Source organism: Orbicella franksi, chromosome 15, assembly GCF_964199315.1.
Source record: "Orbicella franksi chromosome 15, jaOrbFran1.1, whole genome shotgun sequence".
NCBI classification, from domain to species: domain Eukaryota; kingdom Metazoa; phylum Cnidaria; class Anthozoa; order Scleractinia; family Merulinidae; genus Orbicella; species Orbicella franksi.
In genome coordinates, this window is record NC_138159.1 from 15,428,536 (window position 1) to 15,455,861 (window position 27,326).

The window sequence follows — 27,326 nt, forward strand, 5'->3', positions numbered from 1 at the left end:
AAGTGGTTAAAAGTATACGTTATGCTCGAATTTTGTTTAAAATTGTGTGTTAAATGAAATCACAACTTCCCCTTTGCTACCCTCTCTGTGGCCTGACAAATCCCCTCCCACTGCACCTCTTCCTCATGATAAGGAATCAAAAGCAAGGAAAATACCCAGTCAATACTTTGCTAATAAAACTGATACTATATTTTCAATCGCTTGTAATGCTATGCAGTCACATACAGTTACATAACAAAGATGCTGTAAAGCTACTATTGAGTCATATCAATTAAATACAGATCATAACTAGGCAGTACCTGATCATCTTTTGTTTCGATATTGAACCCGTGATTCAAAATTCATGTCAGAAATAATTTACAAAATGTACAAGAAACAAAAAGAAATAAATTAGAAAGCACTGTGAAATAACTCCATATCATTACATACAGATAGGAACTTTTGCTCTTATCACCTTGATTACATACATCTAAGTAATGGATAAACTTTCCAAGCTCAAGCCGAGCCATTGACATTACAGTCAAACCTGCATCGAGAGGACACCCTCAGGATCCTTGCCGATGTCTGCTTTATACAGGGCATCAGCTAAAAACAGGCTCTCTTGGAGTTTGTCTTTAAAGGGTCGTAAAAGTATTAAACAGTCTTGAAACAGTCAAATATCATTCCGTAAACCCAAGGTAACTCTGGATACTGTTTTTCCATAAACATTGACAAGCATATGTGGTTGTTTGACAAATGAAGGATTTATTAGGTAATAGACATATGCTTCAATCAGGGTGTCCGTTGAATACAGTTATTTTTTTACAGTAAATGTGAGGGGGAAAAATAGGACTTGCGTTGCTGTCCGCTTAATAGAGGGCGTCTATTTAATATGGGGTCTGATTAATACAGGCTTGACTGTAGTTGATATGTTGTTGCTGTAAATTAATAAAACTGTTATAATGATAAACAAAACCCAGAAACATCACCAAAGAATAATGCCATCGAAAATCCTAGTTTGTACTGACAACTGAAACCCACAAATAATATTATTATTAATAATCCTCTAAAACAGTTTTAAAAGAGATTGTAAGAATTATGCTTACAACAAACAGCAAAAATTGCCTCTGATTTAGTTTGGTTTTCCACTAATCCTTAAATGCCTTGAATAAATTCAACACAAAAAATACAAAAAATCTCTGGTACAGCATAATAAGAAACAGGAAAAGCTTCTTTATTGCTGTTGGCCATAAACGCCATTCCTAGCCTCGCTACATACTAGCAGTTTCAATATTTCAAGCTCTATAAAGAAAGATCGCTAGAGGGGACAAGGTGAAACTTGTCCAAGACAACCCCCCTTCTTCTTCGTTTGTCGATGACAAATGTACACATTGCTTTCAAGACTGTCACATTTCTGTCGTGGTAATAAATGTTAGGGAGTGAAGGTCTCCTTTAACTTAAAGGACCTCAGTGCTGTGCTGTATGTAAGCAATCTTAAGGATCCTACTGTTAGCATGGTGAACATGCAACAATTGCAAAATTAAGTATACTGGAATTTTTTTACTGCCACCTGCTTAATACAGACACCTGCTTATTATGGACAGCTTTGCTTGTCCCAATGAAAAGCCCATGCACATAATCATTTTCTCATTAGCCTGGTTATAACAGACACCAGTTAACACAGACTGCAGACATTTTTCTGTGACCCAAGTGACTCAATCTCATACAAACTTAAACTCACTTTACAGAAACTGGTTATCATCGTTGCACTATATAATTATGTTATGATTATTATTATAATTATGCTAATTGTACAGTCAAAAATGTAAATCTTCCTACATAGTATAATTATGGGACTTATAGTTAAGATGTTAAACATCACTCTGGTTGCTTTCAAATTATATCATTATTTTAGTCTTTAATCCAATAAAATAGACATCTGCAACATGTATTCTCACATTGTGTCCCTGTGATGTCTGTATCAAACAGGTAGCAAATGTTGGGAAATGCTAAATAAAATAGTCACCAATCTTGGGAAAACCAAATTGCTAAATTTAGCTAGTTGTTGCTGAAGTCACTGACCTTATGGTATGAAAATAACTGCCTAGTAAGCTTGTTTTCAGATCAAAGGTAAGTAGCAAATAGACTAACGTGAACAACATTTCTTTTCTAAGACTAACTTTTACTTTATCGGTTGATAAGTCAATAAAGTCACCAGAACAAAACATTTTATATCGACTTTCCGGTATAGCACTTGTAAGGGTTAGTTCAAGAGAATTCCGTAGATAATCTTTGTTGCTTAGATGATACTTTTGTTACCAAATTACAGACTGAGCTTACTAGTTAAAGACAAAACCAATACAAACACACTATCTATCATTCATTGCTTTCCACAGATCCTCAAAAGGAGGCAGAATATGACAGATGGCTTCTAATATACATTCATTTGTTCCTTAGTGGTCTACTATTTTTCAGGGTTGTGTGTCCAGACCTTGCATAGTGCATGAACACGAGCACGTCTAGTTTGAAGGAAACTCTTAACTGATGCTAAAATGAACAGCTTGGCATTCAATTTGATGGACAATGGGTCTGAGACTTTTGGGGGGACTATCACCAAACAAAATCAATTGCCAGGTCAGCAAGATGGGTTCTGAAAACATGCCACCTTTGTTGCTGCCCTCAGTGCTGGCAGGCATACAGGACAGTAAGTAATTAAGCTACCACTGAATTCTGAACAACATGTGAATTGCTGCATCAACGCATGTCCATTACCCTTACTGCCAAGCTAGATTACAGATCTGATGCTCCACTCAAGGCAATTTGCAAAATTCCTCAAAGTTCATGTCTTTGATGTCCAGGCTGTTTACTGTAAACAAAAAAGAAAGAAAAACCCTATTGTGCCCTAGATAGTCATTGTGTAACTACTTCAACCAGATTTAAAAAACCCTTCTGCTAAAAACACATGTTCTAGATGCTAAATGTCACGTTTTCTCCTCTTCGCTCTGTTGCTATACTCGTCATCCGATGTTAGCTCAGCATTATTGTTCTCGACTTTAATTGATAAAGGTGAACTGGGGTCCTGCTTTAGCTGGCTTTCCAGAAGGCCATCTCCAGAAGGTGATGAGCTAAGCAGATTGTCGGTACTTGTCAGAAGAGCTGCTGTTGCGTCAATGCTAAGCTGTCCTGAATTTCGCGCTTTCTCCAGTGCACGAACTGTAGTAAAAAAAAGAGACAGGGCTGTCAATAAAGGCCGTAACCTGTACCACCTGTTATGGCTGAGCATGCTCGATGTGCCCTTGATCTTACGGGTGAAACTTAGCTGGGCTGTAGTTGATACAATTCACCCATAAAGTAACAAAGTAACAACAGATGAATCAAAACTTAATGACAGCCCTGGAAAAATATTTACCCAAAAATTCAGCTTTTAATCTTATTTAATATGAAATAAATACCTCCATGTAGCTGGTGCTAAATTTTGAGAGTATCTCAACACAGTAATTCTTTCCTCTGATCATACTACTACTATAAATGGCAATCAGGTTTTCACAAAATCTAAAATTATACGTCGGTGGTAAAACTGACCAAGATGAAGGGTAAGTTGCAGGTGGACAAAGAGTGGAAAGACATACCTTAACATCATATAAAATGTTTCTGACCATCAGGTACATATAACTTTTCCAAAAACAAGAGCCATACCTTGTTGGTCAAGTATTCCATTTTGTCTTTTGAGGTCATCAATATCAGTCTGAAAATAATACACAATGTCATCAATAATTTCCTATAAAAATGTACAAAATAAATATATGGCATGACTATTCCAAGCCTCACCTTTGATCCTCTGTACAAATGCACTGTTTGCTCATAGCTACTTAAACAGGAAAACTCTGCATTTACATTTACATGTAAGCTTAGTGGCCCTTCAGGCCTGACTTATCTTTGATCCCTTATTATGAAGTGGCTACAGGAGTATTTCTAGCCCCCACTCACCTACTTGCCTTCTTTTTTTGTCTTGGTATTTTCTAAAGGAAATAGAAAACATGTTCTCTGTGTTTCTAACAAGTTTTAGTATAAATCTACTAGCGTTGTATCATGAATGCCATTCTCTGATTGACTCCACTACTCACTATCTATTCTGTAATAGGTAGTTAGTAGCGTAGCAGTGTGCCCTTGTTCACAAAATGACGGCTGCTTCTTGGCATTTTTGAAGTGTCTGTGAAGAGGATTTAGATAAATTTTTGAACCACTAGTAGATTTACACTAAAACAATCAGATTATTCGCTCTCGATTTCTACGCATGGTAGTAATCTCAAGCTCGTAATCTAATTGTTTAATAGAAACACTTGTGAAAGTTTGGGAGAACTCATAAAAGCTGTGGAAACACTCACCTGTCAGCTTGTGTTTTCACGGCAGATCTCATTCTCCAAAACTTGGGTTTGTATTAAACAATTAGATTATGAGCTTGAGATTTCTATTGCGTGATAGTTGGCAAGGGTGTAGCCCGAGTCGACTATCATGCATAGAAATCAAGAGCGAATAATCTAATTTTGCTTTAGTATAGTCATTCAAAACTTTATCTAAGTCCCCTTTACAGACTCTTCGAAAACATCAAGAGGCAACTGTCATTTTGTCAACAAGGGCACAGTCTGCTACACTACTTGCTATCACAGAATAGATAGTGAGTAGCATAACCAATCAGAGAACAGCATTCGCGATAGTATGCTAGTAGATTTATACTAAAACTTGATAGAGACATGGTACATGCTTTCTATTTCTTAAATTCACAACAAGAGAGCAGCAGGTTACTCTACATGTACATACTTGGTGTGAATGATTCTTTCTTCTCATAAACTGTATGTAATCTGTTGCCTTGTTGAGGATTTGAGCTCTTGACGCCTGCAAGAGATATTTTGATTACTAGACATAAAGCACAGCTAACATCTGCTATGAGATTGGCATGGCAACATCACAAGCAATCGTCTGAGATTACACCCAAAACATTTCACACCAATGACATATCACTCTACAGAGTACAAAGAAAAGTCTTTTTTTAGCGTGCCCTTCGAGGGACTGTAACTACAATGTACTAACTAGAATGTCATTCTCGTGATTTATCTCCCCTAAAATGTATTACTTACACAACTAGTTAATTGTATATCATAATAAAGTAATTTATTTTCTAGCAGTACCTCTGTAATTTGAATTTCCTCCAAACCTTTCCTCCCAAAAATTGATTTGCGCATTGGGCAAGCAAAGGACAGCATCTACCTTTTCACCTTGCTTTTTTTCTCTCAGGCTAGCAACGTAATTCAATACTGTTCAATTGGATATTTCCTTGTAAATTCAGCCATAAATAGAAAAAACTTCAACAGTTCCCATGCAATGTGCAAAACTTTAAGTGTAGCTTGAGAGTGCGTAATTAATTGGTCTAATGAATTCAATGATATGACATTCACAGTCTCAGGGCTTTGAATTGACTGCTTTTTAACTGCAGTAAATTAAAAGATGTCAAAACTATTATTAATACTAAAAGGTATAAACAAAGAAACAAATTTTGAATTTACTTTACTCACTTGCAATCATGTTTGACAAGGAGAAATTTCAATTAAATTAAAGTACATGTACTACTTCATCCTTCATCCCACAGACACTAAACTGTTATCTCCCAGTTAAAAACACTGTTATCTCCCAGTCAATAACACTGTTATCTCCCAGTCATGCTCAGACAAGTGGAACCCTGCAGTCTGTCTGGGCAGGTCCACCACAGTAGATAAAATAAGTGCTTGCATTTGCATAAATTCTAAGTGAAATTTAACCAATAATATGTTAACTGATAAACACGCAAAAAAAATTCATTTTAGTTTTGAACACACACGGTGAAATATTTTTATCTTGATTAATCCTATCAATTGCCGGTATAAATGTGGGAAGCTTTTGGTAACCAAAGTGAACAAATTTGAGGCGGACTGGAATTGATAAACGTTATGCCATTAGGACGTCCGGACAGGCATGTAAAGGCGAAGGATTTACGAACGAATATAGCAAAACTCAGCATTTTCATCAGCTAAACACCAGCTTCTTGTAGAACATTCTAAAAAGAAAACAAATACAGGAGATAAATGTAAAGACGAAATTTCGCAATCTTGCCTTTTCTCCTTGTAGCGACGGAATAGAATCTCGGAGATGTGCGAAGCTGTCTTTGATGTGATCTCGTCTTTTCCTTTCTAATGCGTTGTGATGTGCCCTTTTATCAGCCTAAAAATAAAGAACAACACAATTTGGTCACAATGTGAAATAAACGTGCAGGCAAAACCCACTTCTTCAAACAGACAGATTAGGACATGCATTTCTCATAAAATATTCAGGCCAGAGTGAACCAACAACATGGGCTACCAACGATAGCGTGACGCAAGAGTCGGCGAAAAAACCTTCCGATTCTCGAACACTGAAAGGATACTTGAACTACAAAAAACGTCGATCTGATTTCTAAGCCTCGCGATTATCCAAAAAATCAGATCTGAGGAAAACGGAGAGGTCCAAAACACAAACACGTGGTTTTGAAACGAAGGCCATGTGGAAAATTGCACGCGCAATTTGACACCAAAACATAGGGCCATACCTGGGTCATGAATTGTGTTTCTTCGCCATTTTCTGCTCCCTCCTAAACAAAATCAAACAAATTCGAAGAAAAACGTTGTTTTTTGTGACTTCTTAACCATCACAACGAAACAATAAATTTACCTCGTCGCTTTCGATGTCGATTTCTTTCTCTTCGTCGCTCATGCTGTCCCCGTTGCCTTTCGCCATGAAGCCGTCCCTCGTGATTAGAGCACGTGTCAGAAAATGACGCCGCTTTGAGTTGGTAACGACAGCCAATCACGAAGCAGATGTGATTAGAAGTGACGACAGCCGATGAATGACAGTCGAGCGAAAGAGTTTGAGCAAGTTGTCCCAAGTCGCGATTTTGGCAAAATAAACGCGCTAACGGAATCGTAGTTTCTCAAAGTCAGTAATATTGATCTGGATCTATTGTTTTCAAATGGGCAGAGAGGTACTTTTATAATCTTTTTTTAAATCTATCTCCTATTTATTCAAAGGGTTTACTAAAAATCAAGCTTTTGGCAGGAGATCCTATCATGGAAAATGGTGGGAACGGGTATTTACGTAATTGGTGAAAGGACCTTTTATTCTTCCGTGAAACGTGATGCAGAACACCCCCCTCCCCCCGCCTTTACCACCTTGGTGGAAAAGTGTACTTTTGCACTCTATCCCCTGTTTCATGATACGCTTCATTCTTGTTTTTGCACTGATCTATTAATATGCAAAAACGAGAAAGGTCAACCCAACGATTTCTTGATACTAGGTGATCCAAGACTAACAGTGCGTCAAAAGGGCTGAAAAAAAAGCTTTTCAGCAGCATCTGGGGTCATGATCAGAGGCAAGCGGGCTGGACGCGACGGGTCACTAGACAGACTGAGGTGGAGCCTCCCATGAGAAATGGGGCCCGGGAAGGGGTGTATATGAGGCGCGGAATCTGATATCAAGTTGCTGTGTTCAGAGGTAAACTCCAACTTTTTTCTGTTTTTACTTATCAAGACATCTTTTAGGTTGCACTCTTATCAATGTCTGTCCGTTTTAGAATACTAATGATAAGGGTCAATAAGATACAAAGCTCGGGTCAAGCTTATTGTCTCCAAGGGGGAAGTAAAATTCAAATTTTTTAACAATACTATACTTTTATAAACCTGGGTTCAATCTGGTTTTGTTTGGTTCTGACGAAGAGTGGTTTACTGATGGAAAATTTGAAATTTGATTTATTGGAAATTTGAAATCCTGCCGTGCTGCTGTAGCCGAGCAGCGCCTTGGACGAAAATATTTAGAAACAGTAACCTGCATGAGAGGCCCCTTTATCAATTTTCAATCGAAAATAGTTTGAAAATCAAATCTTCCTCACTAGTAGCAAGCGATACGGTACCATGCATTCGGCATCAGTCGGAAATAGTCGGGACCAATCGTTTTCTTCCGAATGAAGATTTCGGTAGGATCTGCAAAGAAACCCAGACTTCTTTGCGATCACTTTCCTGTACGTAACGCCTGGGAAAGAAATTCAAGATTTCGTCCGGTGTCTGGTCGCGACCAAGGAGAACTGATTCTTCATGAAAGAAGATTCATTTTGCTCCCTTAAAATACGCTGATAAGTGACGAAGACGCTTCTGGGTATTTTCGGGCTCTTTACAAAATATTATGGTTATTCTAAGCTTGAGTTGGCTCCTAATAGTTAAATAATTTACTTCGTGAATTAACTCTTGGCTGTGGTAATGTCTGTTTAATACAACCAGAGTTTGTTAGGATTCAGGGCTTATCCTCGGCTTTTATAAATGACAAGAACAACTTGGAAGTATATCTTCGCTCTAGTATCAATATGGCTGCTAATTCTGGGCTATATGGGCTGGCAGCTTCTGTCAGTGGCCGAGGATTCGAATCGAAATGTAGCTGCGGTTATGCAGAAAGAAAGACATGTGGAACTACTACAGAATCAAAATGAGGGGCTCAAAAAGAAGTTAGCGGAGCTTCAAGCTGAAAAGAACAAGTTAGAAATTGAAGTGGGACAGCTTAGAAAGAAGAATTTAGATCTTGAGCGAAAACTCGCCGCGGAAGCTTCTGAAAATCAGCAACCGGTGATAAAGGAAAAACGCGACTCCGAAGTGGCGATCAATTCTGTGACCAACTCTCATGGTTTCACCCCGCCAAGCGAGGAATTCTTAACTACGAGACGCAGAGCAGAGAAAGAATTGAAAGAAATATGGTATTTTGTAAGTGCGGAAGTCAGCAAAGTGAACAAAATTGCTTCCGAAAATGTAAATAGAAAGCTTCGTGAAATGGTGCAAACTGTTGCAGATATGCACCATGCTTTATCACTGAACTTCGAAAAGTTGAAGACGATGGATGGTCAGAAAGAATGGGTCGAAAAAGAGCATAAAGAACTAACCGATCTTGTTCAAAGACGGCTGCATTACTTGCAACATCCTAAAGATTGTAATTCGGCAAAGAAACTTATGTGCCAGATCAACAAAGGTTGTGGGTACGGATGCCAAGTACACCATTTAATGTATTGTTTTATAGTCGCTTATGGCCTTGAAAGAACGCTTATAATCGACTCTGTCGGATGGCGATATTCAGCTAAAGGATGGAACGGGATTTTTAAACCGGTCAGTGAAACCTGTACAACATATCAAGGCCATCTAGCGAGCTGGAGTGGAGCCGCTTCGACGAGAGAAAATAATATTCTTATGCCCATTGTCGATAGCCTGTACCCACGACCGCCTTACATGCCTTTAGCGGTACCAAAAGATTTAGCTGGTAGAATTCAACGAATTCATAGCCATCCATTTGTCTGGTGGATTGGTCAGTTTGCGAAGTATTTATTTCGTTACGCACCGCCGGTACAAGAGGAGATCGACAAGAAAAGAACCCTTCTTGGTTTCAAGAAGCCCATTGTTGGGTAAGAAAATCATTTTAGTTTTGATTTCGAATATTAATATGTATTTCCTCACGTCTGTGTTTTTTAGCGGCTAGAAATAAACACATGTTGTTAGGTCAGCTGTTAGCTAAACATTAATAAATTATGAGCTAAAAATAATCTTTTTTATGTTATTTTATTTTCATTTAAAAGCTTTAAAAAGGTATCCTTATATTTTTTCCCCTTTGGTATTTTGATAATAGTGTCTCCAGGGTTGCAAAGCATCAAACATAATACATGAAATTTAAAGTAGAGTATTATATTTTAGTTGAATATATTAATGGACCTTTACATCTAATTTATTTTCAGTATATATATATATATATATATATATATATATATATATATATATATATATATATATATATATATATCACTCATTCAAAATCCATGGACTTTTTCACCCAAGAGATTAAATCACCGAAGCTTAATTCATCTGAGATGAACAAAATATTGTTTATAAAATTTTGATAACTTAAAAGTCTTGTGCAAAAATGGTTCTTAACTGCCCGGTAACTGAGATAATTAAGAGCCTTTTTCACACAAGACATGTAAGTTATCAAGATTTAATATTTGCCCCTTTTAAGAGAGTTAATATTAGGTGATAAGTTTTGTTTCAACTTATAGTGTTTCATTTTTCAAAGCTTTATGTTTTGTACTTAGATGAGATAAATCCACCTCCAGCACGAAAAGCAGCAATTCTTTGAATTAAGTGTTGATTGCATCCCTTGGGTTTCTCACTTTTGTTCAAATATTAATATTAATGAGGGTATCAGTTTCAAACTTTATCAAAATTATTTCAGTATTCATTTTTATGCCATGATGTTTCCATCTTTGTACTTGAAAATTTCAATTTAGTAAATATATTAAATATTGCTATGTCGATTCACTCTCAAACATACAAATTATATTTATGTCGAGTGAAGATTATTTCTGTTTTGATTTAGACACGTGTATGAATAATTGATATTCTTGACAAAAAAGCTAACCACAGTCAATATGCAAATCTTGAAACTCAAAGGATGCCATTTACATTATGGCTACATTGAGTGAGACTGGGTGAATAGTGTTGCCACAGTAACTCAAGAATGGTGGATACAACTCTTTGGAAAAAAAGGTTTTGTTAGGAACTAAATGTGTTATTGAAAGCATGTAGTTAGTCATACACAAAAGATGAAGCAACCTTAAACATCTTGTAACTTAGGTGGCCATAAATTCAATATTTATGAAAACTGCGATGTAACAGGCTGATCACATCACTATGCTGAAGTGACTTCAGGGCTGAAAGCTCTCAGGACTTTTGTCTATAGAGAACCATTTTTACCAAAAATATAATAGCTGGAGTTCAATCCAGTCATTAATATTAGCAAGAAATCATTGATAAGAGGAGACCATTCTTTAGTTGCCCTCCTGACATGGTTAGAGTTAATAATTGTAAAGTGTTTTTAAAACACTGATCACTTGTGTTGTTGCACCAGACGCTGCTATAACACACTGATTGATAGTATGGAGAGCCATTTTTGTAAAAAAAAAATACAAATCACTAGAGTTCAGCCTCAGTTCTTAGTGCTAGCAACAAATTGTGAGTGAAAAACTTGCTTCAATTGTCATCCTGAAATGGTCAATCATTAAAACTAAACACCAGTCACTAGTGTTGTTGCACCAAGTGCCATTGTTACATGTAGGTTCTGATTGATAGTGCTAAGTATCAATTTGCAAGTGTTCCTAGGCAGATCAATAGTGCTAGTGACCAGTAATATTGCTTGACCCCTTGAATGAGATAGTGCTCCCTTCAGGTTTAATACTCCCCGTGGTGGCAGGCTTGAAAATACAAATTTTATTTTCAAGATTGTGTTAAAAAACATTATTTTACTCGCTGTGCTCATTTGAAAAATATTGTTGTACCACTCTCAAATAAAATTTATATCTAAGCCCCACTGTGCAATATCTTGGATATATATCTCTAGGTGGAGAGATGTTAGCAGTAGTGTTACAATGAAGTGCCCACGTCAGGCTTGATGGTGGACAATTCTCTGAATCTGGACTCAAACACTGAGTAATCTTTACGCTGTCACACCTATTACCAATCCTATTCAGTCCATGTCGAAGCACAAGGCCACAGATGGCATTTATTTGGCCATGCAACAAAACAGATTGAACGTTTAAGAAATAGAAAACATGTTCCGTGTTTCAAGTGAGTTATAGAAGCACAAGTGGAAGTTCGGGAGAACAAGAAATGCTGTTGGAACATGAGACAACAGGCAAATGTTTCAGTCGCTTTTTCGAGTTCTCCCAAGCTTCCACTAATGTTTCGTTGTGCTCATGCCATCGTTATGTCAACAGCTCATGCTAGTTCTGTGTTTCTATCAAGTTTTTGTATGAATCTACCAGCGTTCTATCATGCATGCTGTTCTCTGATTGGCTACGCTACTCACTGTCTATTCTGTGATAGATAGTGAGTAGCATAGCAGTGTGCCCTTGTTAACAAAATGACGCCCATTTCTTGGCATTTTCAAAGTGTCTGTGAAGAGGATTTAGGTAAACTTTTGAACGCCTAGTAGATTTATATCTAATTACTAGATTATTCGCTCTCTCTATTTCTATCACGCGATAAAAGCCTCAAACTCATAATGTAATTGTTTAATAGAAACACGATTTTAGACCAATCAGCACACATACTTTCAGGAGCTATTTTCTAATTTAAAATAATGATAAAAAGTATTAAGAGAGTAAGCCACATTTGAATTAAATATTCTAAGTTGTTTCATAGTGCACTGTTGGCATCTCTGGATCTAATTTAGAAAGTAAGGGTTCTCATTTGATTCATTTTCTGTCACAATCATAGGGTTCAAGTGAGAAGAACAGATAAAATAAACACAGAGGCTGCCTTCCACTCCATTGAGGAATACATGTATTGGGTGGACTTGTATTACAATAAGTTAGAGAGAGTGCAAGCAGTGGAACAGAGGAGGGTTTACCTTGCAACAGATGATCCAAATTTATTACCTGAGGCAAAGGAAAAGTAAGTTCAGTCTATACTCTCTCATACTGTAGTCAGGGGTTTCAATAATAGCTGGGTAGCGGGTAGATCTACACGCTTGTAATGAGCGGACTACCTGCTTGTAGCTGTCCCAGGTAGCTGTACACAAATAACTAAGACCAGATAATTTCCTCGCAGCTAAGGATTCTCTTCAAGAAATTTGGCAAAATAAGTCTTATGTTATAGGTAAAGAAACAGAAAGGTACTTTCTAGTGTTAACCCAGCCTTTTGGACCACGAACAATGAAGGAAAGTGTGACCTAACATGCGAGAACAATCGCATCAATACAAAGTGAAAAAAATGTGCCAGGCACTTCAGCTGAAATCAAGAGGAAACTGGGAGTAAGCATGAATAATAATGGCTGCCAAAAGGCAATCGTTATTAGCATATTTCGCTCCAGCCTCAAAACAAAAGAGGTTGAAGAATGATTCTTCGCAAGGTTAGTTGAGTGTATTGAAAGGGACACATTTCGATTCGGTGTTTAAACTTTAATATTATGCTTCTTTTTGGGGTGAAATATGATGTATGGTTCCTGAATCGATTTGAATACAAAGAATTAAAATACCACTTGTTATCAACCTTGTCTTTCTAATTTGATTGACTTCTAGGAACAACAAAGCAACGTAAAAATATGCCTCCAAACACGGGAAAATGCATCTGGGAGAGTCTTGAATTTCAAAATCTCCCGGGGGAGCATGTCCCCAGACCCCCTAGTTGGGAAGGCCTTCCGGGCCTTTCAAGAAACTACCCGCCTGTTTTTCTAAACTACCCTCCTGTGTCAAACATTATTGAAACCCCTGCAGTGTAGTTACATTTGTACGCTTTTGTCATTAATTCTCACATGTATTTTATTGCGGGACTCAAATAACACTTGAATTCCGGCTTGACCTTGGAACAAGTAGCTCTAGAATTTTGCTTGCCTTGGGCAAGTCTTAGCTTGCTCTTTTAATGATATATCTGGCAGACAACTTGCCTGATCCCTTGCCCATTGGGCAAGTGAGAGGGAAAAGTTACTTGCCCAGAAGGAAAATCTACTTGTCCCGGATGACCAGACGGCACTTTTTTGAGCCCTGTAATATTTATCATCAGTCAAGCTGGTCTTTTGATAAGATGTTATTTATTTTTCACCATCAATTAACAAAATCAGAAGAAAGAAAGGAGAAGAAGTTAAGAACCTATATGAAACCCAACCCTGAAGCCCTCCTAATCGATGAAAATCCAGGATCTCCATAATCAGCTATTAAATTCAGAACTTTATTCTCGTATTTAAAATCTTAAGATATGGTAAGTGAATTTTGCTGAAAACTGTCAGTGAAAAATATATAACTGTTTGTTTGCTTTTCAAGTTTAGAAGATTGATATTTCTAAATATTAACTGCAAAAAGAATGGGTAAAAAAGCGTTAAGTTTTAACTTTCTTAAGTATATGACAGTTATTTTTTATTTGCTTGACGGAATTTACATGAGATCTTGAGTTATGGTTTGAGTTACTGGGAGGTTAGGAGAATCGCGGGATCAAGGAATCAAGATTCTACTGTAGTTGATGATTGTTTATGCGTGTGCTTGAATAATAGTAGATGTCGACTCAGAAATTCTTACAGCACAACTACAGTGAACAGGGCAACGTACAGTGGAAAGATAAATATATTGCTTCAGTTGAGGCCTTGAGCTACTGTACTGTATTTTAATTCCAAGCTTTTGTCGTTCTACAGCAGCATCATGGAATGTTAGAAAATATTCCATAACGCATGATATAAAAGTGGTGTAGGTGACGCGAATGATGCCGTAGAACAGCAATAGCTTGGAATTAAAATACAGTACAGTAGCTCAAGGCGTCAATTGATTCAATACATTCATCTATTCCGAAATGCTAGAGAAGGACAACTTCAAACGTTTATACAGTGGAAACCATTCACAATACAAATGGTAACAAGGCATTCCAAGAAAACATTTCTAAAAGAGAAGAACAGCCATGCAAGGATGACAAAGTTGTAGTTTCCATTGAGGACTGCTTTTTTAAAAAAAAAAAGAAAACTAAAGGCTTGATACATTTGAAAATGAACCTTGTACTTATTGATTGTGTGTAAACTTACACTTGTCATTGTATAATAGTTGTCAAGAAATTCTTAACAGTACAACTACAGTAACCAGGGCAACAGACAATGGAAACTATTCACTGTGCAGATGGAAACAAACCATTCCAATTTTAGTGCTTAGACAGTAATTATTTTAATATGGCAGACAACTGAAGAGGCTCAAAGAGCAAAATATAAATCAAATTTAACATCATATACATCAAACTACCATGATTTGCCAGTTTTAATAATATTATGTTTCTAAGATCTTTTAAATGCATCACGTGTGTATTAAGACATGATTTTTTGTTCTTCTTCAGTCTTGTTAGACAATCAGGCATTGTACAACTAACAAAGTATTCAACTCAACACTTCAACTTAGGTTGTTTGTGTCCATTCTGCAATGCCATTGATTTTCATTATTTACATTTATTTTTTAAGTACCTTTTACCATGCAGTAGTTTCACAGCAATGCATAATAAATTCCCAAGCTAAGAGTAGTCAACTTCTTTTTAACTGGTTAATACAGTCACATCATTATTACGGCTAGTTTTTTGTCCTTGCGAAATGCCCATACAATGCGGCCACCCTGTTGATACGGTCAATGGCCACATTCTGAAATTCCCACCTGGATAATCCTTTATAATTTAACCCCATCACTCAAAACAGTTATGTTCATATTTCCATTGTTAATATTGTATGTACTGACTGAATTTTGATTTTTTCAAAGTTATATCTGCATTCTGGATGCTTTTATCAGATCAGTGACATGCAGTTGTGATATATATCAGGGCTGTCATTAAGGGCTGTACATAACCCATAACACCTGTTATGGGTGAGCATGCTTGATTTTCCCTGATCTACTACAGGTGAAATTGCCTGTTGTTGAAAGAATTCACCCACAAAGTAGCAAGTTTTCTATGGGTGTGCAGGGGTTTCATTCGGGGCCTGGCGCCAGGCAAATTGAACATTTGTGAGGACAAGTTTGTCCAGCTGTTTTGACCATCTAGTGGAAAGTTTTATGAAAAAGTTCAGATCAAATAGTTGTGCCTGCCTGCAAAAACCAGATACCCTTTTGCTGAAAACATCAACTTAGTGAAACCCCTCAGTGTGGAGAGCAAGGGTACAGGCAACTTGAAACGCAATGACAGCCCTGTATCTGTTAATATGGTCACCCCATTAAATAGGCCAAATTTTCATGACCCTCTGGTGACTGTGTTAACAGGGTTCAATCAGGTAGTTGTTGACAAAAGATTCCATTGAACTCTACTTTTATTGGAAATTATCTGTATTATTTTTTAACAAAAATCATGTTATGCAAGAACTATGTATACCTTTCTAGTTTACTTTTTTATATGAACAATTTTCTAAGGGACTTGCTGTTTTGATTCCTTTCCAGGTACAAACACTATGAATTTGTTAGTGATCAAGAAATTTCCAAATCAGCAGGGCTAGGTTCTCGTTACTCAGACTCATCACTTCATGGAGTTTTGTTTGATATTCAGATGTTGTCTGAATGTGATTACTTGGTTTGCACCTTTTCGTCACAGGTAAAGCGTTGTTGTTGTTGTTGTCATGGTAACAGCACTTCTTGAATGGGACACACGCCTAGAGGGGAGCCCTCCTTTACCAAAGAAACGTTACTAGTGGTTCCTTATCCACTTTGTCTCTGTCAGCTTTATATTTTGTCCAATCTGAAAATTCCTTTAGAATGTGAAATTTTTCAAGGTTCTCAACTCAAGACGTTTCACTTGTTCCCTAGCAACCTTGTTGTTTTGTAACACCTCACTTGTTTGGCTTTTCATGCATTCCATTGTTTAACAAGTAAGAAAAGCATCAAAGATTGCAAATTTACGCTATGGTAGGTCTGTGTTGCATACAAAGAATGGCAAGGAGAGGGCACTCTACACCCACTGACCCCTCATTGTGTGATGAATAATGAATTTAGCAAATCAGCCACATTTTCCATGGTCACTACTCCTTTATTTAATAAGTCAAACTATACTCACATTCTGATGGGTTCTTACTTAGGATCAATTTTAGGACAAAAAAAAATGGATTCCATGTTTTCCATGGATCTGTACAGCGAAAGCGAAAGTGAAAGAAAACCGTGCAAGAAAAATGGCCACGCAAACTCCTGGAGGATTTCACGCGGCCATATTTTCCTCACGGTTTATTTACAGTCTTGGTCAATGGACTAAGCAAAAGAAGGACTACTCTTAGTCTAGGGGCATTGTGGTTAGTTAGTTACTTGTTTTAGAATAATGTATAATTCCAAATATTTGCTGGCAAATTAGCGAAACATCATTTCTTTCTGTTCTTGATGACCAGGTATGCCGTGTGGCCTATGAACTTATGCAATCATCACAACCTGACGCAGCCAAAAAATTCCAGTCCCTAGATGATATTTATTACTACGGCGGGCAATCAGGCCATGATGTTCGAGCAATTTATCCACATAAGGCCAAAGATGGTTCACAAATAGATCTCTCTGTGGGAGATCGCATAGGAATTGCCGGCAACCACTGGGATGGGCACTCCAAGGGTCTTAACCACAAGACAGGTCAAGACGGACTCTTCCCATCGTACAAAGTGGAAGATATCATGGAAGTCTATGATTTCCCAACATATGATGGAGTGTAGTTGTCCTTTCAAAATTTGACGACTCTTTTAAATGAAAATATTTTAATAATTCAGATGATGTTAGTGAATAACATAATTTTATATAATGGCATAATGTTTCCCAAAGCAAAAAGCAATTCTTAAAGCCTCCTTGTTTGAAAAATGTATTTAGTTAGAACCCTCAACTTCAAATAATTTCATACAATGTTGTTAAAGGTAATTCTGCGGTTCTCCATTTCTTCACTTTCAATACTTAGCAGTTTATTATAAAATGAAGTGGTATATAAATCTTGATTTAACAGATATATCTCTTTGTACATTCAGTTTTTTTCTCCTAAGGGATAGCCATGCTAGGTATTTTTGTTTGCCCCTCCTTACTGCATACACAACATATATTGCTATATCACGCATTGAGTGTCCACACTGAGCGAGACGCTCAACAATACTTATTGAAGTTTTTTTTTAAACATCTTAATTGTGGTTCACACTGCTTACAACACTGGTACGGCTGCCCGCTTTGACAACTTGGCAAGGATTCTTATATCCTTGCCAAGCTAGAATTAAGAATTCTAGCTGAGGAAATGACATTGGTTGCAAATATTTACTTAGCAGAATTATTTGCATGGAATTCAATGCATAATTGTTATTTAGCATTGTTCGTGTTCATTACAACAATGCAACCCATACCTCTTTAAAGGACAAAAGCTCACTGTACTGAAGCTTTGTCAAAGTCTTTATTGTGCTTTGTGCATGATGCTCCCGCTGATTATCTATTGTAGGCTTAATTTCCACTGCTCTTTCGCGTCCAGTGTTTGTTCCTCAGTTTGGGGAAGGAGTAAGAGCTCATTTCCCAAACAGTGGCTGGAAATCGAGCCTATATCTATTGTAACTACAGGAAAGGTTATCAAGGCATTCCTTTGCTTCAGCTAACAAAGCCTTTGTCAAATTTAAATCCCAGATTAGTGATAAATATCAGGATTGTCAATTTCATCCATTTCAGGAGTTCTAGTTAAAGTTGAAATGTCAAGTAACTACTTTTAGCCTTCATGACATTTTCGTTTTGTAACACTTTTTTTCTTGTTTTAACTCATTTTAAAGGAGTACAGTGACATAAATCCTTGTGTATTCGATTGGGATTGTTTCTTTTTTCCATATCACATGATTTAATTTATTTTTATGCTTTTTTGATGGTCAGGGTCTTCTGCCATCTTAACAAAATGTACTGGGTGACAATGAAAGACATTTGATTAAAATTAAATGAAATATTAATATATTCTTCATCAGAAAAAGTCGTAAGCTAATGAACTGTACAGGAAGTAAAGGGAAGAAAAATCGCCTGCATGGTAATCTAGCATATTAACCTCGCTCAGATGTGATGAGCACAACAAGACATACTCATTCTCGGCTCTGGAGGCGGGAATGAAAATACACTAAGGGACGAACTTTATTTTTTTAGAGGGGGGTTGGGTATTTTTCTGAGGCATGAAATGTTTTTCACTCCCATAGGCTGTGCATGATCTTCTTTGGTGGGCAATAGCCTGCACGAGAATTTGCTGAGCATCAGAAAACTGGACATGGATAGAAGGCCCCTGCATGATTATTTTTTCCAGCAGTTTTGCTGTACAGGGATTTTTTTTGGTAATTGCCCAACCTAAAAAATAATGGTCCGTCCCTATTAAGTATAGAGCGAACTCGGTCGACATCTACAATTTGTCACGCAATCTTTCCTCACGCAACCCTCGTTAGGGAAGGGTGCGTGACGATCCTAGACTGCGAGCAGTCTCACCTTTGCTCGAACATCCGTGGGGAAGAACGCAAAGAAGAACTCAACACAATTGAGCAGTCGAGAGCGTGCGAGCGTGACATGCGAAGCGCGCGCCGCTTGTATACCGCGCTCGCAGGTTCAACTTGTTTTGCGTTCTTCCCCACGGATGTTTGAGCAAAAGAGAGACTGCTCGCGGTCTATGACGACTCATACTAGTAAGAACGTCTTCGCAGGAGGCTAATAGTTTAAAGACCTTGAATAATTATTTTACATCAGATGCAGTCTCGAGGAATTCTGGCCCATTTTCCCGGACCAAGATACGGCCATACGGGCACCGTACCCACTAGGGGGTGGTGGGGAGGAGTGCGCTCTGACGATGACCGCGAAATATTTTAGTTTGTCGCACGCTAGGGAGTTACATGAAGAAAGAAAGAAATGGCGACGATACTACTTGTTGTTGTTTCACTTTTGACGGTGAACTCTGCTTTGGCGGCCAGAATTATAGGTATTACTGGAGAGTCTTCGGGATCTCACTATTTCGTGGTGAGAAAGCAATGGAAGAATTATCGTCACGGGGACATGAGGTTTGTATCAAAGCATTGTTAAACACATCAGATCGATATAGCTTCCTGGCTTTCATTTCACTTTAGGAAGTTACGATCACGCAAGCAGCGCTTTCCATTACGAAGCTTTTTGACGTTTCACTTTGGTTCGCTATAACAGTACGCGCGCGAGTCTGAAGCCCGCGGGTGGAAACTTCGGCCTCACTTACTCTCGGGTCTGCAATCGGACACAATTTTTCGCACGTAGCTGAAACATTTGAACCTTAGCTTGACTGACACACGTTCGACAGATACTTGACCTTGATCATGAACCAATCAGGATACGTTTGTTGCAAAAGTTGTCAGGGTTGTGAGGCTGTGTGTTTTGTGAAGTTTATTAAGCAGAGTTGGGGGCTCACAGTTCTCATTTTATCTGTCTTTGAGGGTTGATTCGAATGGTGAACCTCTTACATGGGCCGGGCGGGCGGGGGGGGGGGGGGTGGAACTTCCGTCTGAAAGGGTCGGAATGCTTGTCAAATAGTTTGAATTACTGCAATGACTTTATGATGACAAAGGTACCCCTCAGGGGTGGGGTGGAGCATCCATAGGGAGTAGCCCTCCTGGGGGAGTCCCCGCTGGGCATTTTTTTCTGAACACCTTAAGTTAGACCTAAGTGACATCATGATCTGTAATTTTCACCCCTGAATGAGACATCCCCAACTCTCTTACAGTAAGTATAAGTAGTCCCTTTGGCATGACCTCTTGCGACCAATGAATGAGCAGTCTGAGGTATCAGTCACTATAGGAAATGTTGTACTACAATATTGTGGACAACTGGAGCACTTAGATTTTTATCAATTTGAAATTGATAAAGGTAAATTTACTGCTATAATGAAGATGTTGTTTCAAGATTTTGCTCTGATGAATGGCTGATGCTTAAAATGTGAGTTTCACTTGTCTATTATTCACTATGGTGAATAAGTTAACCAACTTAACCTTTCATGAAAGTGGCTTTGCTCTGGGACAGGGCACATATTAAAAATGTCAGCTTTACTATTGTAACTCACAGTACAGCAGTTAATTAATTTCCAGGTGCGGGTGGGGGGGGGGGGGTGGAGGGGGGAAGGTGATCCCCATAATGGCCTATATAGGGAGGCTCTGCCCAAGAGGGGCACCTTTTTCAGGCTTCAGGTATATAAAAGGGTAGGGAATTCACAAGCTGAGGTATATGAAAAGGTAGCTAATGGATATCTGTCATTTAGTTATTTCAAAAAGCCTTAAATTAAAATAACTCGAACAGATGCACCAATATGGCTGTATTATTTCATTCATTAGGCACTAGGTACATGAAAATGACAAGAGGACCTACGTTTTTGGTGTTTTATTCATAGTATGGACCAGGTTAGCAAGTATGTGAAGGGGGTACCTTTTCTGTCAAAGTGGTATACAAAAGGATAAGGATTTGGACCAGTTTTGGGCAGAGCCCCCCCGTGTAGAACTTGTAGAGTGTCCCCCCCCCCCCCCCATTCCCACCCCTAGGAACAGAAGTCAGGTTGTACTGAACCGTTAAGTCACATACTTTATATCATTATATAGGAAATAATGACTTAATCCTCTGTGATCAAATTCTTGTTTTAAATTGTGTAGGTAGTTCTTGTAAAGCCCTCCATGGAGAAAGAATCAAGATCAGATGAAGAGATTCCTCATAAGACGTACCAAGTCCCATTTGATTCTGCTTTTCTTGAAAAAATTGTAATAAGAATGGCAATTGAAGAGGGGATGTTGAAGGCAATTCTCAAATTGAATGAACTGCGAAGAGTTGATTGTGAACACTTGTTAAATGACACAGAACTACTTCAATCTCTGCAGAATTTTGACTTGGTGGTATATGAAGCAGCTGCCATATGTAGCGTGTTAGTCGCTGATCTTCTTGGTATTCCTCATGTTGTAATATTTCCAATTTCACCAAATGTTGCAACATCTTCATATTACCAGATACCCCTTCCTGTGTCATATGTTCCTGTACACATGACTAGCTTTACCAGTAAAATGTCCTTCATACAGCGTTTTATGAACTTTGGAATGTACATTTTTTCTCAATTTGCGGCACATTTTATGTTTGCCACTTCCATGGGCCACCTCAAGGAGAAGTACAACATCACGCCTGAGATAAGCTACCATGAGGCTCTTGCAAATTATGAACTGTTGATTATTGAAGCAGATTTTGCTCTGGAATATCCACAGCCACTTCTGCCAGGTTTGCATAATGTGCAGGTCTAGAAAATATCCATACCAGCCCACATCAAGGATGGTCATTGGAAATTCCAATGGGGTGTGGGGTCTCAAAAGCCGAATTTTTAAAGGGAAAGCATGAAGTTAAACTGGAAATTCCGTGGGGCACAGGGGGAGCATACAAACCAAATAACCACCTTTGGTGGAGGTGTTGGATATTTTCTGGAACCACATAATGTATTTCTTTTCAATATAAAATATTAATTTTTGAAGACGGTCAAGCCATGAGGGCTTGAATTTAAAACAGTACAGTGACTGAGAATTGGGCACCAATTACTGTCCCCAAATTTTTATTTTGTATATTAATTATTATCAAAAGCCCCTTCAAAGACCCTGTTTACATGGAGGCAGGGACAGTCAACTGCCCTGTGTAACTGGCCGGGCTACCTGGCTAGGAGGGTTAACACATAGCCTGCCTTTCATACATGCAACTCACCTAAATATGTCAGTCACTGGGCCATCTTCTGTCTGGCTGCTAAGCAAATTTCAAAGACGATGGTGTACGGTAGAAACCTTTTGGCACACACAAAGTTTTATTTTTTATCACTTGTTCCACTAGTGGCAACTTTTCAATGTCTTTACGGCAGTTACATGGCAAAAAGATAGGCATGTTTAAAACACAAAATGGCAAAACAATAAAATATAACTGCAGTTTGCCTACCGGTAAATATTGCTCAGGTTAGCACAAATATCACTGATTGGAATTGAGGGGGGTTGGCTCAAGAATTGTATGGGTAATAACTGTATCCCAGATTATTAACTGCCATTTCATGTTTGAAACTAGACAGTAGGGTGCCCCAGAAAGGCAGATTACCATGTCTGGGATAGCCGGGGCACTCTCCATGTAAACTGAGGCCCTAAAAGTTTGAATCACATTAGTTTTAGAGACCAATAACAAAGATCCAATGTAGAAATCATGATCCACAAACCAAAAAACAATCAAAATGCATTTCTCTACCTTTTTTCTAAGAGGAAATTTCACAAAACCTCTCCATAGTCATGTTAACATGAGTGTATTTGATTTGCAGGTCACATCATGGTTGGTCCCATTACCGTACAACCTAAAGTCAACCCACTCCCCCCTGATTTAGTTGATTTTATCAACAGTGCAGGAGGGAATGGATTCATTATTGTTTCTTTTGGGTCTTATGTACAAACAGTTGTTCCTAAGGAAAAGATTGACATCATGGCCTCAGCTTTTGGAAAGTTGAGGCAGAACGTTTTATGGAAGCTCAAAGGTAACAGTGATTTGTTTGTACCATACATTTGCATAATATATAGATTTAGCCAAGCCTAAAAGCAGAGCACCGAATTATAATAAGGTAACCTGGCCTGAGCCTGCAATCCAATCAAAAGCCAGTACCTGGGCAGCGGTCAACTTCAAAAAAAACATGACCTCGATAAGCTCTAACCTTGAGCCCACCATATGGTCACGTGATACTAGTCAGCGGATGCCTTGTTTTGATAGGTGTCAATAGGTGATTTGTATGCGATGATGGCGTGATTTAATTGCAACTAAGAGAATCCTTCACTTTTTTGTTTCTTATGCTAATTAAGGCAATTGCTATTGAACCCCGCTGGAAATTTAAAATTTAAATAATAAAGATTAACGAAAGGAATTCTGGTAGTTGTAGTCAAATGACATTACAACGTGCAAATCTGCTAATGACCAGAACATGGATGCCCAGTATCGAACATTTACGCTGTAAACTAAGGCTTCATTTAAAGCCGCCGTGTTGTGCGACTTCGTCTCGTCATTGTGCGTATATGCGCCCACTGAAGCATTACCCGGCGCTAGCTATATATGATGACCATGAGAAAAGCAATTCATGGGTTCCTATGAGTATGATTGCTCCATTTGGCAGCCTTTCTGGCCATGGTTGGAGCTGATGTGACTTCCACGTTGTTTGCTATGCTTGTGAAAATCTCGTTCTCTTTTTATGTTTAAAGGGTACATCCCTTCGTTTCTCAATGCTAATGTCAAAGCAGTGTCATGGTTACCTCAGAATGATCTATTGGCTCACAAGGACATCAAAGCTTTTGTCTCCCATGTGGGACACCACAGTCTCTATGAGTCAGCGTACCATGGTGTCCCTGTGGTGGCTTATCCCTTATTTGGAGATCAGCCTTCTAACGCTAAGAAAGTAGAGCATTTTGGACTTGGAATAGCTGTGGATCACCAAACTGTGAATGCCCAGCAACTTTTAGAGGCAATAGAGAGTGTTGTCAATGAACCAAGGTATTGATAGCTTTGTGTCATTTGTTAGTTAGCTAGCGTAGCGATTATCTCAGCTTTCGGAGATTTCGCCGCTAACAGCTGCAACTCACGAGGATGCTCTTAAAACATTTGAGTGTCCTCAAACCTCTCAGTGAAATCATTTTCAAAAATGTTAGTTTTCCAGCTATAACAATTTAAACCTCATTTCTAGATTCAAAACCGAGGCCATGCGCATTTCTCAGCTGATGAAAGACAGTCCACGGACCCCGCTGGAGAAAACTGGTGACTGGATAGAGTATGTACTCAGACATGGTGGAGCCCGGCACCTCAGAGCTCAAGTGTTTAACATTCCTTGGTATCAGTACTACCTACTTGACGTCATAGCTTTTCTTGTTGCTGTGGTGACATTGGTTGTCATGGTGATAAGATTGACATGCAGATGCATGTGTCGAGTGTGCTGTCGACGGAGTGACAACAAACCTAAGAAGGAGTGAACTGTTCTTAGTTCATTATATTTTTTTAGAAAATGTAGAAGTCATTCGTTTGTATGTCATACCGTTTCATCTCGATTCTGGTCTCACTTAGTGTGTTCAGGACGAAACGCTACTTTAGTAGAAAATGTACGTCGTCGTCGTGTCCGTTTTAAAATGTTATCAACTATTTTTGGGGGGTCAATATAGCTATACCTCGAATCAGTCTTAGATTGGTCTCTTTTTAGAGATTTAATTCAACTTTTCCGACGAGCATCGCTACTCTGAAGAATCAAAGCAGCTTTTATTATTTTTTTTTAATTTAACAAAGCAGCTTTTATTGGTGCTACCATTTTCTGAAGATTTTTGGAAGTTTTTGAAGCTTAATGAAGATTTTCGAGGAAGATTCAGAGATCTTTCGACTTCTAACCACATATTTAAAACATTTAAGTATTACAAACTCGTCAGTAAACTTGATGCCATCATTAATTATTTTATTAACTACTGCAGTGGCAACAGAAAATGCTTAGAAATCTTACTTTCAAGGGTATTAGTCCGGGTAATTTTAATTTAGACCAATTACTATGACAGAAAAGAGCAACTTTCGCGAAAAAGAACAACTTCCTCTTTGTTTTTTTTACAAGATGTGTGCAACTTTTTGTCTAATTTCGAGCAATGTTTTGAGAAATGTGTAACAACTTGTAGATAGCTTTACAGGAGTAAAGTGGTGGCTTTTATGTGCAGAATGAATATGAAGATGGAGAAACCGCCCCATATTCGCGGCAGCGAAAGTAAGTTTCCCTCACGAAAGCTGTAGAGGGGTACTTTTCGAGAAAATTGCGACAGACAGCGAGGATGTCACTTGCTTGATTCAAATCAATAGAGAACAGTTATCAGCTGCAAAAATACTCTGCCATTTTTCTTTTCACGAAAATGCCGTCATGACGCCAAATTCGTCAAACTTGAAATGAACTCACTCCTGCCAGACCAATTTTTTGCACCTAGTGAGACCTGTATTAAGCGGACACCTTTGGGACCCTCACTAGTGTCCGCTTAATACAGTGTGTCCGCTCAAAACAGGTTCTAATATGTTGTGCAATAAAATTTAATTATTAACTCTTTTGTAACCCAGTGTAACACGGTGTGTTACACTGTTGTACTGTCCAGTCAATCAAAGAATCAATCTAGAATTGGCTTGCTCATTTGACGGTTGAATTGACGGTAAAAATATTGCGTTTCTAACCGTTGACGGTTATTATTTCATTTGGTCTTTTTTGGCCATTTGACGGTTGATTGTTAACCCCATATTGAGAACCTCCAGCGAGAATGAGTGTTTTGCCCAAGAACACAGCACAATGGCTGGGGCTGGTTCGATTTCCGCGGCTCACTCGAGTCTGGTCTGCGGTCCTGGACTTCTTCCTCGAACAGCAGCTGGTAATGGACTGAAACACTCATTAAGCCACCGGACTTCCTTAACAACAACAACATCTTTATATTATAACATTTTTAGTTTATTCAATTCATTCAGTATGTTTTCGACGAGGTAACTGTTACAATCTTGTTTGAATTAGACTGGAGGCTAAATAAACCGTTAGGTTTTTGAGTTAGTCTCCAGCCTAATTATGTCTAATTGTAGGACAGGAGAGATAAAGGAAGTTTACAGTTTACAGTTCGGTTTTAATGAGGGAGAACAAAAAAAAAAATTACTTAACTTGTGGTACTAAATTTTTGCGGGGTCTAATTTTTGCGATTTTGCGGTTTTTTTCCACGATCCGCCAGAAAAATTCCTGCAAAACTTTTCTCCGCAATAATTTACTACACTGGTGAAATTCTACATACAAATATCACAAGTAGAATCTTGTTGCTGCTATTTATTTAAAACGTCTCTTTCGTTCAGAGACAAAACGATGAAATGAGAAACAAAACTTTCAGAAATAGAAACGTTTACAGGAAAGGATCGTCTGAAGGTGCTCCAATGACAAGAGCATCTATAATTCCACTCAAGAGCAGGGTGTAAATGTGATAGAGTGAAACGGATTACTGGATATTTCTGTGTTTTGCATCTCTACATGTTGTTTCATTAGCCAATTGCACGTAGTTTAATGAAAAATGCGAAAAACGCGACTTTCCTAAAATTGCAAAAATTAGTACACAGCAAGAAAAAACAACCTTTTTACAATCACAAAAAGTATTTCCCGCAAAATACAAAAATCCGCCGATTCGCAAAAATAAACTCCCGCAAAAATTTAGTGCACCACGGTAATTCGGGTTTTGGTCTGAGAGTAAATAATGTTTTTCTGGTTTTGAAAAAGCAAATAGGCTAAGTTCTTAGAAATGGGTTGGAAGCTCTTTCCAAAGATCTACTGCCTGAAACGTATAATTTGTTTTCTCTATATTTGTCGTTATGCGTAGTTTGTATAAATTTTGTGCAGCTACTTTCCTGCAAAGCAAAAACTGCTAAAAAAAATTGTGCAAGGGGAGCCATGGGGACAAAAAATCGAGCACGTACTTTCTACTATCCAGGTCATATTTTTGATGTCAAAAAAAAAAAATGCTTGCCCAAGCTATTGCCCAGCAAAAAAACAATCATGTACAGTCCAAAGGTGAGGGGAAAAAATGATGCCCCAGAAAAATGCGCACACCACATTCCCCCCCCCCCCCCGCCCCCACCGCCTCCACCCTCCTCGCTCCACCTCAAAACAATGATGGTTTATTCCTCAGTCACGGTTGCGTTACGAACCCCTGACTATAAGACGTACATAATTAAGCAAAGTTCAAGAGTTTGTCATATTTGAATAATTATACAC

The 27,326-nt window shown here is 38.3% G+C and overlaps 3 protein-coding genes across 3 annotated transcripts; 2 read left to right on the forward strand and 1 right to left on the reverse strand.

The window, feature by feature from the left end:
* Nucleotides 1-166: 166 nt before the first annotated feature.
* LOC145469403 (protein max-like) lies at nt 167-6,928 on the reverse strand. The gene is made up of 6 exons (XM_081453109.1): nt 6,718-6,928; nt 6,596-6,637; nt 6,124-6,231; nt 4,798-4,872; nt 3,676-3,724; nt 167-3,192 (listed from the first exon to the last, which is right to left on the reverse strand). The coding sequence occupies exons 1-6, from the start codon at nt 6,781-6,783 to the stop codon at nt 2,954-2,956; spliced, it is 579 nt and encodes a 192-aa protein (XP_081309235.1). The 5' UTR covers nt 6,784-6,928; the 3' UTR covers nt 167-2,953.
* A 1,144-nt stretch (nt 6,929-8,072) lies between these two features.
* LOC145469334 (alpha-(1,6)-fucosyltransferase-like) lies at nt 8,073-19,029 on the forward strand. Its single transcript, XM_081453015.1, has 4 exons — nt 8,073-9,478; nt 12,342-12,518; nt 16,010-16,160; nt 16,942-19,029. Exons 1-4 carry the CDS (start codon nt 8,355-8,357, stop codon nt 17,251-17,253), a joined length of 1,764 nt encoding a protein of 587 aa, XP_081309141.1. The 5' UTR covers nt 8,073-8,354; the 3' UTR covers nt 17,254-19,029.
* Nucleotides 19,030-19,175: 146 nt separating this feature from the next.
* Nucleotides 19,176-27,156, forward strand: LOC145469335 (UDP-glucuronosyltransferase 1A1-like). The gene is given in 6 exon segments (XM_081453016.1): nt 19,176-19,541; nt 19,544-19,581; nt 21,187-21,796; nt 22,860-23,069; nt 23,782-24,070; nt 24,261-27,156. Coding segments are annotated over 6 exon segments (1,539 nt in total). The 5' UTR covers nt 19,176-19,432; the 3' UTR covers nt 24,544-27,156.
* The last annotated feature ends 170 nt before the right edge of the window (nt 27,157-27,326 follow it).

Excerpts from the sequence above, each read along its gene's own strand:
- LOC145469403 (XM_081453109.1), bottom strand. The coding sequence starts at position 6,783 with ATGGCGAAAGGCAACGGGGACAGCATGAGCGACGAAGAGAAAGAAATC. Across the intron at positions 6,638-6,717 it reads TCGACATCGAAAGCGACGAG|GAGGGAGCAGAAAATGGCGA; the intron begins GTAAATTTATTG and ends GATTTTGTTTAG. Across the intron at positions 6,232-6,595 it reads AAACACAATTCATGACCCAG|GCTGATAAAAGGGCACATCA; the intron begins GTATGGCCCTAT and ends CTTTATTTTTAG.
- LOC145469334 (XM_081453015.1), top strand. The coding sequence starts at position 8,355 with ATGACAAGAACAACTTGGAAGTATATCTTCGCTCTAGTATCAATATGG. Across the intron at positions 9,479-12,341 it reads TTCAAGAAGCCCATTGTTGG|GGTTCAAGTGAGAAGAACAG; the intron begins GTAAGAAAATCA and ends TCACAATCATAG. Across the intron at positions 16,161-16,941 it reads TTTGCACCTTTTCGTCACAG|GTATGCCGTGTGGCCTATGA; the intron begins GTAAAGCGTTGT and ends CTTGATGACCAG.